This window comes from Salvelinus alpinus, chromosome 7 (genome assembly GCF_045679555.1).
Source record: "Salvelinus alpinus chromosome 7, SLU_Salpinus.1, whole genome shotgun sequence".
NCBI lineage: Eukaryota > Metazoa > Chordata > Actinopteri > Salmoniformes > Salmonidae > Salvelinus > Salvelinus alpinus.
Genome location: NC_092092.1, coordinates 11,785,261 through 11,798,262, shown reverse-complemented (window position 1 = coordinate 11,798,262; position 13,002 = coordinate 11,785,261). Strand labels below are relative to the sequence as shown.

The following is a 13,002-nucleotide window of genomic DNA, read 5'->3' as shown; positions in this document are numbered from 1 at the left end:
TTCTTCAGAAAGTACATAAAGCTTTGTATTCAGGACATTCCATTTATTTATTTGCCATATTTTGCAGTTTTACTTCATTGCCTTATTGCAAAAAGGATGCATGTTTTGGAATATTTTTTATTTTGTACAGGTTACCCTCTTTTCACTCTGTTAATTAGGTTAGAATTGTGGAGTAACTACAATGTTGTTGATCCGTCCTCATCCCATCGCAGCCATTGAACTCTGTAACTGTTTTAAAGTCACCATTGGCCTCATGGTGAAATCCCTGAGCGGTTTCCTTCCTCTCCGGCAACTGAGTTAGGAAGGACGTCTGTATCTTTGTAGTGACTGGGTGTATTGATACACCATCCAAAGTGTAATTAATAACTTCACCATGCTCAAAGGGATATGCAATGTCTGCTCTTTCAAAAATGTATGCCCATCTACCAATAGGTGCCCTTCTTGGCGTGAGGCATTTGAAAACCTCCTTGATCTTTATGGTTGAATCTGTGTTTGAAATGCACTGCTCAAATGAGGGACTTCACAGATAATTGTATGTGTGGGGTACAGAGATGAGATAGTCATTCAAAAATCATGTCAAACACTATTATTGCACGCAGTGAGTTCATGCAACTTATTAAGTGACTTGTTAAGCAGAGTTTTACTCCTGAACTTATTTAGGCTTGCCATAACAAAGGGGTTGAATACCACACCTCTCTTTCCTTTACTGACATTTTACTGACATTCCTTTACTGACATTTCAGCTTTTACTTTTGTATACATTTTTTGTACAAAAAAATGAAAACAGAATTCCATTTTGACATTATGGAGCATTGTGTTTAGGCCAGAGACACAAAATCTTTATTCAATCAATTTTAAATGCAGGCTATAACACAACAAAATGTGAAAAAAGTAAAGGGGTGTGAATGCTTTCTAAAGTCAAGGGGTGTGAATACCTTCTAAAGGCACTGTATTCCAATGATCTGAGTGAAAGTGACTAACAAAATCAATGTGGGCCGCCTGGAGGTCAGGGCCCCTGGGCACGTGCCCTGCATGCCTGGTCGGTATTCGGACATGATTACTACAAGTTTAGATAGCTGGCTAGACTAACTTACCAATCTAAAAATTGTTAACTGACATGGCTAATTTAATGACTCTCGTGACTGACATAACAAGATAAAAAACTACTGATACACAACCAGATTGCGAACTTGCACCTTGTGTATTCTACTATTCTACCTCTCAACTTGAGACTCCGACTGAATTCCTAGAAAATAAGTTTTTTTGGGGTCATGGGCCACCTAGCGGCTGGGGGCCCTAAGCTACCGCTTATGTCGCTTATGCATGGAACCGGCCCTGCTTGATTTCATAATTTGTCCCAATGAAGACAAAAAGTTCCAAGGCTATTGTAAATAACCTGATGGCTTTGAGGCCTGAGGTCCTCAGAGGCATATTATATAGTAATTTCCCCCATCCTGAAAGTAAGTGAAGCTGTGTACAACGTTTTTATCACGTGGCAGTTGATAAACTGTATAAAACTCCGGTTCTCTGTTGGAGCATATAAATCATGTTTAAAACCCAACATAACAACAATAGCATATCCCATGATTTGAGAGTTAACATCTGGGAAAACTTCTCTATGGGTCATATTGTCTTTAATGAAATGTAAATGTATTCGACAAGAATAATTAAACTTGTCTGGCGGACTGAAGATGTTTTTATGACATCAACATTTTGGACGAAACAAGCTCCTGATTTTTTTTCTGAAAGGTAGAGTTAAAGTTTAATGGAAGACAAATTAGCGAGGTGGGTTTAAGGCAAATTATTATGCTTTCATGTGTTTTTGAGGTCTTCATAACTTGGAATTGAACTGTCACTTTCAGCTGTACTTCCTGTCTCCTTTGCTTAAAGTCTGAAGGGACAACAAAGGACAACAACACATCTTTATGCTTTTCTACATTCTTTATACAGTGATGTTGCATTCCTTATGAAAGATAAAAACATTCTTAGCACGATAAAGTGGATTATTCTCCCCAAGATCACATGAGGTGGATGTTTTGGGAATGTTTAACTATGATAAGGCATTTCTTTCCTGCAACACTAGGTCAACCAAATATCAGTGAGCCTATCCCTTGCTAAGCAACATGTTCTGGCTGTTTGGTACCGTGGTCCAACAATAAGCTCAACAATGCATCATTAATTCTCATATGGAGGCCAGACAGTTGGTGTCGTAGGCAGTAGAAAGCATTTTCCCACAGAAAGTAGAACTCTCTCTGACAATTACTTTTATTGTGGACATTGCATGAACCACTTTGAACTCAGAGACATTAAACAAAACAAGACATACATTTTATATGTAATTATTTTTACATATGGATGCGTCCTATTTTTTCAGTACATGGAAAATACTGAGACATTATACTCAAAGACAGCAGAGGTTGTCTTGATGTCATTGAAATTGAGTTATTGCCCTGAATTTAAACAACCCCAGCGCTTAGTAACACACACCTTTGGAATTAACCATTTACAAATGGACTGTAGGTAGAAGACTAATTATTCAATGAATGTATAAAGTTATAAGTCTTTGAGTTATAGAAAAAACCCAAGAAAATATATGTGGAGAACAGTCTTGTTAAAAGTGAGTAACAATTGAGTAAAAAGTAAAAGTATTTTGAGACTAAGAGGTCACAAGAGGTGGTGCAGTTTAACACACGTTACCATGAAGATCAGAAAACATGGCAAAACAATATGGAACTTTCTGCATTTACAGAGTCTTATATTACCAAAAACAAATGATGTGCCACTGGTTTAGTATGACAAAGAGGATGAGTAAGCTGAACTGTGAGGGACACCAGGCTGTTGCGCCCACTCATCTCCGAGAAATGAAGACCACAGTTATCCTAACTGTCTGTAAAACATCACCACAACCCTGGCAGGGCACGCTGTACCAACACATACAATACAGGAGAACAGGGGACATTGTTCTACATGGGATTTTGCCATCTGCTTGCTCTGTGCGTGTGGTTGCTGAATGTCTCTCCTGTGTGTGTGTATACCTCAGATGGGGATTTGTGCGGTGGACTCATCTGTAGCAGGTCTGGGCGGGTGCCCATATGCCCAGGGAGCCTCTGGTAACGTGTCAACAGAAGATGTTCTCTATATGCTCCATGGCATGGGCATTAAAACTGTGAGTGTTGCCTCACACATAACCTGAAAACAGCACTTTAAAACAGCGTTGTAATCGCTAGGGAAAATACAGCTCACCCTCTTTAATTTGAGAAAGCTTCAGACAGAGGATCGGGCCTTGTTTACATTAGTAAAGTGCTTTTTTGCATAACTGTCATGTGTATTGGTAGGCCTGCTGTTTCTATTTTCACAACTGTTTATTTTGCAATAGCTCCCCCTGCTGGCAGGGTACCATTCCTGCTTCTTTGATCCCTTGTTTCTTTCATTCCAGGGAGTCGATCTCTCCAAGGTAATAGAGGCAGGTGATTTCATCTGCAAAGCCTTAAACCGCAAGACCAACTCCAAGGTAGCCCAAGCAAGAAGCAAGTCCTCGTGATTACTTTGTGCATTGATACAAGAAGAAGATAAAGACCTTTCCCTTTAGCACAGTGTTTTGTCCTGTTGATGCTGCATATAGATAGCCAATGATTCTATACAAAGTGCAATATACATCTTTTTTTTAAACCAAAATTGATGGCCATTTAGCAGAGGCACTTTATTAAAATGTTGCTGGATAAGGCCTACTTAAATTCAAAAATAACTGAACTTTTTTTTACCAAAAAACCTCTTCCAGTTATCACGTATAGTCTGTCTGGTAGGAGGTGAAAGATAGAGATGACTCCACACTAAGTTGTGAAAGTTATTCATGGTGTGTCTGTGGGGATCTCTTCCCATTCATTTCCAGCTCAGCAGGAGTCCTGCTGGGTTTTAAACCAGTGAGCGTCGATCATTTTCTCCCTCAAAAAAATGTTTTCTCCCTCAAAATGTATTTCAAGTCCGTTGCTTTATTAACGTGGAAGTCTGCCTGTCTCCACATGTAAAATATTGATTTGTTTTTTCTCTCTTCAAAGCAAATGTTATTTGTCATGTGCCATATACAACTGGTATAGACTTTACAGTGAAATGCTTGCTTACGAGCCCGTCACCACGATGCAGACTAAAACAAATAATAGTAACACAATTCATCCTCACCAGTGCATGACCCCGTTCGAAACCATATAGATGGTTGCGACTATTTATTTTATTCTGTAGAGTTAAAAGCACAGTAGGCGGCAGCTTTATGTTGACCTGTTGTATGTGCAATAGTCAGAGGGGCCAAATGTATTTTACCTGGAGAAGCCTCTTAACCGTTTATTTTAGTTGAAGTAGGCCTTCTGAACATACAGCATATCTAAGAACACTGAACAATATCATGAACTTTGTTGTATAACAAAGTATTTAACCTCCCTTCCACTAGACTGGACTCCTTTTTAAACGCCTTAGAAAATGTCAATATACACAATTAAATGATTTTATTAATTTTCAATAGTAAAAATTAGCATTTCAAGTAGCATTTCAATAGTAATGAATGCAGTTCAATGTGAAGTATTATGTGACAAAGTCCCATAATAAGAAGAAATATATTCAATGTATGTAGTGACGTTATTCTATGGGTTCATCTTGCAATAGGAAGCGACATTTATATTATACATTAAATAAATAGTTATTTAAAGAAGGGTGGTTGAGTAAGTCTGATTTGTTAGGAAACCAAGATAATATAAATAATAGTATCCCTTTTATATTGTAGTTGGAGTGGAGGAAATATAAACAGAAAACAACTGAAGAGAGTTCTGGCAAACCACTGTGAATCCAACATGTTTACTACATAGAGATAATAAAGGTTGATTAAACAAAATGGTTTACAGTTAAAGAGCTAGATTACTGTAGGTTTCAGATTACACATGACATTCTAAGCTTTCAATGTTTGCCTACAGTGCTGCCTGCATATCTAATATTTATCTAATCATCTACCAGCCCCTTCAGCCCAACCTTTCCCAAAAATCAAGACCTAGCTTTGTTATTATCTTGTGACAATATTGTATTACTTAAATTATTATTTTACTTGAGATAAATCCAAACAGTTGTTAACCTTTAAATATCTTACTGGGAGAGTATCACAGGATTAAACACACAATAATATTTTTGACACACATTACCAATATATTTTATGAATGTTAAAAAATACAAAATTCCCATTGCTTTTGGAGGGCTTAAGTAAACACATCATACATTTTGTAGACATCTGGATTAAGGTGTTGAGGTTCCATGAAAAGGGGGACATGACAAAGCAATGCATCTTATCAGACTTGAGACAGGTCATAGACGTGACCTTAAACATGAACATCTGCTACATAGCAACGTTAGCCATCATATATCAACCTAATTATGCAATTCTCTAACAAGTTCTGTATAGCCAGCTAGCATATTGCTAATATAGTTAACTCATGTTGGTTACTGGTAATACATTGCACATGTTAAAATACAACAAAGATCTTGTTGTCTTTGCTCCCTTGGGGAAACAGGATGGTTACAAGGCTGTAAAAATATATATATATGTTTTTCTTATAAGAAGTTTGAATCAGCTCGACAGCATTGGAGTGACAATAGAGGGAAGAAAAAAAATTGACTTAAAAGGGATGAGTCAATATTTGACCATCATTGCCTTGTTGACATTACCAGTTGTATAATGTCCCTTACTGACTGTGTTGTGTACCAGTTACTAGAGCGCTATCAGCTTTTTCCAGGAGTTATCACATAAACCACGCCACTGTGTTCTGACACTCAAGCAAGCAAGGATAGCAGAAATGGCTTATGGCCGTACATTTGTTATAATTGCACAAAATTATCTTAAAACAGAGTCATGTTTTGACATATTAGTATAAGTAGCTAAGTAAATGTTGATAAAATAGTATTTTCAAAAAGCTGTTATATCCCAATAAATCTAAATTAGATCAGAAAATGCAGGTTCTGCATTATCAGACATATACCATTGCATACTGTACCATAATCATATGCATAATATATACACAGATACATGCGTGTTTGAGTATCAAGGTCAGAAAATTACAACACAATTTTTATCAGGAGGGTGAAATTGAGGCTTTTCGTTCCCTCTGTGCGTCCTATGAGAAAAAAAAGCAATGTATCAAACAATTGTATTGTTTAAGCATTCTACCCTGCATCTATTATTAATGTATACTTACTTACCGTATGTGAAAAACAATCATGACTCCCAACAGTACTACTGCAACAAGCAGTATGTATGCAAAAACATTCACCAGCTGATCTGAAAAAACAAAGTACACTTTCATTTGAAGCTCTGATGGTGGATGTCTATTGATTTGACTGTCTCAAAACCATTTTGAATAGACACAACAACCATTACAGTGCTGACATTTAGCATTACAGTTGAAGGATAACTTCAAATATTACCACTCAACCATTCGTATCCTGATTCTGATTCACTCATTGGAGGTGGCACATAAGGAGTACTTTCTTTCTTCACTGGTGACACTGAAATACATTTTAAAAACAGGTTTTCAGCCACTTCAAAATAAATCTGAAACACAAACTATTTGCCCCACTCCCCCCACTGACATTGCTGATAACTTCATTGTTAAGAGAAAATGTACTTAGTTATCTTAAGATGAATACACTAATAAGAGTGTCTGCTAAATGACTCAAATGTAAAATGTAAATGTAATAAACACATCCTTTGGGGAAAAAACTTCACCGTATAAATAATCCAATAAGTAGCGTTGTAGTTAATGACTGTGTGGACGTCACTCACTAAAATGCGTTCGGTTGTGAAGTACTTCACGCATCATGTTGCACTTGAATAGGTCTTTGTTGTGAAGTCCACCACATGTACAGGGATGCTGAAGTGTTGTTCCCATGGTAGCAATCAAAGACATTCTGCACTTTGCATCTCCTCCCAGAATAAGAGCAGGATCCAGAAGACTAGTGCATTCATCCATAGAAAAATCACTGCACGGTGTGTCTTCAGTATCCCAGCAGTTTGATAGGAGAGCTTCTAAACGGTTCCTGTTCATTTATATTTATATAATAAATCATACAGCAAAAAGACCCAGGCAGGCACTACAATGTCTACATGAAAACATCAGCAAAATCCCCTGTAGACTTATAGAAATGTTGTATCACGATTGTCCAATACAAACCTGCAGAGCGCCTCCCCCAGGCAGTTGTCAAAGATTTCCAGACAGATTTGGGTCCTGGCCTCCTCCAAATGTTCTCCACATGTGCCACTGTGCAGACCCTCCTTCATATGCAGACAGTCCGGATCGCCTGGGTCACATTCACAGAGGACGAACATCTCTGCGATGTTGTATGGCAGACCAGCGTAGAGCTGTTGAGTGACCTGTCGACAGTGAGTGCTGTTGCATTGCTTTGCCAAACACGTCTGCACAAGAGGAACTATCTGCCTGTTGCAGACATCATCATGGAGGCAGATTGTCATCTGTTGCAAACAGGACCCATCAATGTCATGAACTGAAAAATAAGGGTCCGGAGTCAATTATACTGTTTATAGCCCAAACTACAATATTTACAGTAACATAAATAGTTATAATCGTCTAACTGTGTTCTAAATGTATGAATACGAGGACAACAAATTCATTACCGTATTCTTTCAGACTGCTACTTTTCCAATCCACAGTTGAACTCTTCTTCTGTTGTGCTATATGGACTTAGATCATCAAAGAGAATAATGCATTACACACAGACTTATACACAACGCCCACAGACCACAATACCTTGCTATGTGCGGATAGTATGCATCCCTTTCCCCTCAAGAATGGTCTACCATATAGTCAGTCATGCAGGGTTAAATTAATCTGTGGCCACCAGACAGATTTTGACAGCAATGCTAAAAGAAATGACAGATACATTCAAAATGAGAGACTACAAGGACAAAACTCTTGATGCTGCAATGATGAAAATATCTCAAAAACCAAGAGGGGAATTACTAAAAACTCAACCAAACAAGAAAAACAACGCAACCGTCTTTTGCACTAAGGACACCAAGAGTTCGGAGAAAATGAACGCAATCCTGAAAAAGCACTGGCATATTCTGCAATTAGACAAAAAAAATCGCACACCTCTTCAAGGAACCCCCAATGGTGGTCTATAAGTGTGGTCGCAATATTGGAGATAGTTTTTTAAGATCTGACATACCTCCTGAGCCCACTCAGATACTCTTGACACCCATTCCAAATGGGAACTACAAATGTGGCTCATGCGCACAGTGCAATAGCACTACAAAAACATCCTTCTTCAGACACCCACATACAGGTCGAAAAATCCCTGTAAGGGGTATCATCACATGCAAGACCAAGGGAGTAATCTATCTCATCACCTGTTCATGTGGAAAAGCCTACAAAGGGAGGCTTACCGGATATCCTTTCTAAAAACATTGACCCCTAGTGGTCTGATCTCAGGCCCTTCTTATGAACAATTCTTTCTTGTATGAACAAGTCTTATAAATGTATATATTCTTTCTACGGCTTATTAGCGTTCACCTAATATGTTCCCCCTGTTGATGATGCTTATTATGCATTATGGTTGAACCAAAAGATGACATGTAACAAATATGAAATGAAATATGAAACAATTAAATATGTGAAATTGAATTAAACAATAATGTATGTTGATGCTAACATTATGTAAAATATTTAATTATGTTTCTATATGAGAACAATAGCCTAATATATTGAATATGTCATAATCTATTGTTTTTTAACAGTTTCAGTAATTCATTCTAATTAACTTAATCACTTTGACACACCCCTCACTATTGTCATTGGTTGCACTAATTGCACTGTTTGTCTACATAACCTGGTTCAAGTATTCATGACATTATCCTGAAGAAGACACAGTGATGCTGAAACGTTGGTAAATACTCAATAAATTACTGCGAGTTTATATATGGAGTGTGCGACTCTATTTTGATAGTTTATAGTTTATTCGCCGTTAGTCAGCACCTCCATACAAACACATTTTTCTGGGTGGGCGCCAGCTCATGTTTTTTATTGTGCTATATGGGTGGGACAAAGATTCAAAAACAATATAAATCCAGCCACTTATACAGTACCAGTCAAAAGTTTGGACTCACCTACTCATTCCAGGGTTTTTCTTTATTTTTACTATTTTCTACATTATAGAATAATAGTGAAGACATCAGTTAATAGTGAAAACATCAGTTGTGTTGTGACAAGGTAGGGTTGGTATACAGAAGATAGCTCTATTTGGTAAAATACCAAGTCCATATTATGGCAAGAACAGCTCAAATAAGCAAAGAGAAACGACAGTCCATCATTACTTTAAGACATGAAGGTCAGTCAACTTTCAAGAACTTTGAAAGTTTCTTCAAGTGCAGTCGCAAAAACCATCAAGCGCTATGATGAAACTGGCTCTCGTGAAGACCGCCACAGGAAAGGAAGACCCAGAGTTACCTCTGCTGCAGAGGATAAGTTCATTAGAGGTAACTGCACATCAGATTGCAGCCCAAATAAATGCTTCACAGACACATGTCAACATCAACTGTTCAGAGGAGACTGCGTGAATCAAGCCTTCATGGTCAAATTGCTGCAAAGAAACCACTACTAAAGGACACCAATAAGAATAAGAGACATGCTTGGGCCAAGAAAATGATTAGACCGGTGGAAATCTGTCCTTTGGTCTGATGAGTCCAAATTTGAGATTTTGATTCCAACCTCAGTGAGTGAACGGATGATCTCCGCATGTGTAGTTCCCGCCATGAAGCATGGAAGAGGAGATGTGATAGTGTGGGAGTACTTTGCTGGTGACACTGTCAGTGATTTATTTAGAATTCAAGGCACACTTAACCAGCATGGCAATCACTTCATTCTGCAGCGATACGCCATCCCATCTGGTTTGCGCTTATTGTGACAATCATTTGTTTTCAACAGGACAATGACCCAACACACCTCCAGGCTGTGTAAGGGCTACTTGACCAAGAAGGAGAGTGATGGAGTGCTGCATCAGATGACCTGGCTTCCACAATCACCTGATCTCAACCCAATTGAGATGGTTTGGGATGAGTTGGACTACAGAGTGAAGGAAAAGCAGCCAACAAGTGCTCAGCATATGTGGGAACTTCTTCAAGACTGTTGGAAAAGCATTAAACATGAAGCTGGTTGAGAGAATGCCAAGAGTGTGCAAAGCTAACATCAAGGCAAAGGGTGGCTACTTTGAAGAATCTCAAATACAAAATATATTTTGTTTAGCACTTTTTTGCTTACTACATGATTCCATGTGTTATGTTATATTTTGGTGTCTTCACTATTATTCTACAATGTAGAAAATAGTAAAGAAAAACCCTTGAATGAGTATGTCAAACTTTTCACTGGTACTGTACCTATGTCCATTTTAGTAGTAAATTAAAGTTGATCAATACCCTGTATATTACAGGAGATAAAATTAGTCTTACCAGTTAACGTCTTTCTTGTATTTGACCTGTCCTTTAAATCATGTAGACCCGTTGAAGCCAATGCCTCCAGTGCATTCTGAATGCAGGAGTTGTTGTTCACGACACTCCATATTCCTTGGCACTTTCTTCTGCTCAGGGCGCATGTACAATTAGACAGAGAGGTGCTCTGGAGTTCCATCCACAATGACAGACAGTGGCGCTGAGAGCTTGGAGAGTTGCACTGTTTTTTTCCTTTCTGGCATGAGTCCTTCAACTTCTTATACACTAATGCACAGTGGTGGGACTTCTGGCAACTATGAAGAGCAGAGAGACAGCTATCTCTGGTGGTTATTGGTTGTTCCTTCATAGGATTCCAGCGGGGTCTAACAGAGCTGCTCAGGGCTTGACCATCTACAAATACAGGTGCATTGCAATGTAAAAAGGACATGTAATGTACAGTTGAAGTCGGAAGTTTACATACACTTAGGTTGGAGTCATTAAAACTCGTTTTTCAACCACAAGTCAGTTAGGACATCTACTTTGTGCATGACACAAGTCATTTTTCCAACCATTGTTTACTCACAGATTATTTCACTTATAATTCACTGTATCACAATTCCAGTGGGTCAGAAGTTTACATACACTAAGTTGACTGTGCCTTTAAACAGCTTGGAAAATTCCAGAAAATTATGTCATGGCTTTAGAAGCTTCTGATAGGCTAATTGACATAATTTTAGTCAATTGGAGGTGTACCTGTGGATGTATTTCAAGGCCTACCTTCAAACTCAGTGCCTCTTTGCTTGACATCATGGGAAAATCAAAAGAAATCAGCCAAGACCTCAGGAAAAGATTGTAGACCTCCACAATTCTGGTTCATCCTTGGGAGCAATTTCCAAACGCCTGAAGGTACCACGTTCATCTGTACAAACAATAGTACGCAAGTATAAACACGTCTCCTAGAGATGAACGTACTTTGGTGCGAAAAGTGTGAATCAATACCAGAACAACAGCAAAGGACCTTGTGAAGATGCTGGAGGAAACCGGTACAAAAGTATCTATATCCACAGTAAAACGAGTCTAATATCGACATAACCTGAAAGGCCGCTCAGCAAGGAAGAAGTCACTACTCCAAACATAAAAAAGCCAGACTACGGTTTGCAATTGCACATGGGGACAAAGATTGTACTTTTTGAAGAAATGTCCTCTGGTCTGATGAAACAAAAATAGAACTGTTTGGCCATTCTGTTCGGGGTAAAAAGGGGGAGGCTTGCAAGCCGAAGAACACCATCCCAACCATGAAGCAAGGGGGTGGCAGCATCATGTTGTGGGGGTGCTTTGCTGCAGGAGGGACTGGTGCACTTCACAAAATAGATGGCATCATCAGGTAGGAAAATTATGTGGATATATTGAAGCAACATCTCAAGACATCAGTCAGGAAGTTAAAGCTTGGTCGCAAATTGGTCTTCCAAATGGGCAATGACCCCAAGCATACTTCCAAAGTTGTGTCGAAATGGCTTAAGGACAACAAAGTCAAGGTATTGGAGTGGCCATCACAAAACCCTGACCTCAATCCCATAGAACATTTGTGGGCAGAACTTAAAAAGCGTGTGCGAGTAAGGAGGCCTACAAACTTGACTCAGTTACACCAGCTCTGTCAGGAGGAATGGGACAAAATTCACCCAATTTATTGTGGGAAGCTTGTGGAAGGCTAGCCGAAACGTTTGACCCAAGTTAAACAATTTAAAGGCAATGCTACCAAATACTAATTGAGTGTATGTAAACTTCTGACCCACTGAGAAATTGATAAAATAAATAAAAGCTGAAATAAATCATTGTCTCTGCTATTATTCTGACATTTCACATTCTTAAAATAAAGTGGTGATCCTAACTGACCTACGACAGGGAATTTTTTACTAGGATTAAATGTCAGAAATTGTGAAAAACTGAGTTTAAATGTATTTGGCTAAGGTGTATGTAAACTTCCAACTTCAACTGTATGTATCACCAAAGGAGGGTTACATTTAACGTACTAGGTTTGCGTCATTTTGTTCTTAATTGTTTCCTTACGAAGAATACTAATGTTGATAGGACAACTAAAAACAACATGTACAGATGTAGGATGTTAATTTGAGCCAGTTTGCTAAAACAGGAAAATAATCCTGCCGCAACAGGAAATGTGAAATATTATGTGAATTATAATTAGGGGAGTTTTTTGTTGGGGTTGATAAATGTATCTTATGGGAAATTAAGTCTGGAATTTTAAAGTGGAAATAATCAACTTAAGAAGCCTATTTAAACCTCAAATAGACTAGAAGTCTTTAATTTCCTGCATTGCAGGATAGTTCTTCTGCAACAGGGTGAACAAATTAAGATCCTACATCTGTACTATGTATGAGAGAATGGGTGCACCTGTCTCAGGGAGGCATTGTGAAGTGAGTAGTTCCAGAGAGGTACAGGGCTCCTCCCATGCACACAGACACCCTCTCACTGTAGGATATTGGTCAAGAATGGAGTGGATGGTCATGTTACAG

The 13,002-nt window shown here is 38.4% G+C and overlaps 2 protein-coding genes across 2 annotated transcripts in view; one reads left to right on the top strand and one right to left on the bottom strand.

Moving 5' to 3' along the window:
- LOC139580459 (3-hydroxy-3-methylglutaryl-CoA lyase, cytoplasmic-like) overlaps positions 1–6,777 on the top strand; it is a 29,553-nt gene extending 22,776 nt beyond the window's left edge. The window contains exons 8-9 of the mRNA XM_071409145.1: positions 3,041–3,166; positions 3,437–6,777. Coding sequence (XP_071265246.1) covers positions 3,041–3,166; positions 3,437–3,541 — 231 coding nt within the window. The 3' untranslated portion in view covers positions 3,542–6,777. The remainder of the gene's footprint in view (positions 1–3,040; positions 3,167–3,436) is intronic.
- Positions 5,753–10,430, bottom strand: gfral (GDNF family receptor alpha like). Its single transcript, XM_071408833.1, has 6 exons — positions 10,421–10,430; positions 7,203–7,533; positions 6,815–7,068; positions 6,457–6,537; positions 6,232–6,310; positions 5,753–6,146 (listed from the first exon to the last, which is right to left on the bottom strand). The coding sequence occupies exons 1-6, from the start codon at positions 10,428–10,430 to the stop codon at positions 6,080–6,082; spliced, it is 822 nt and encodes a 273-aa protein (XP_071264934.1). The 3' UTR covers positions 5,753–6,079.
- Between the last annotated feature and the right edge of the window lie 2,572 nt (positions 10,431–13,002).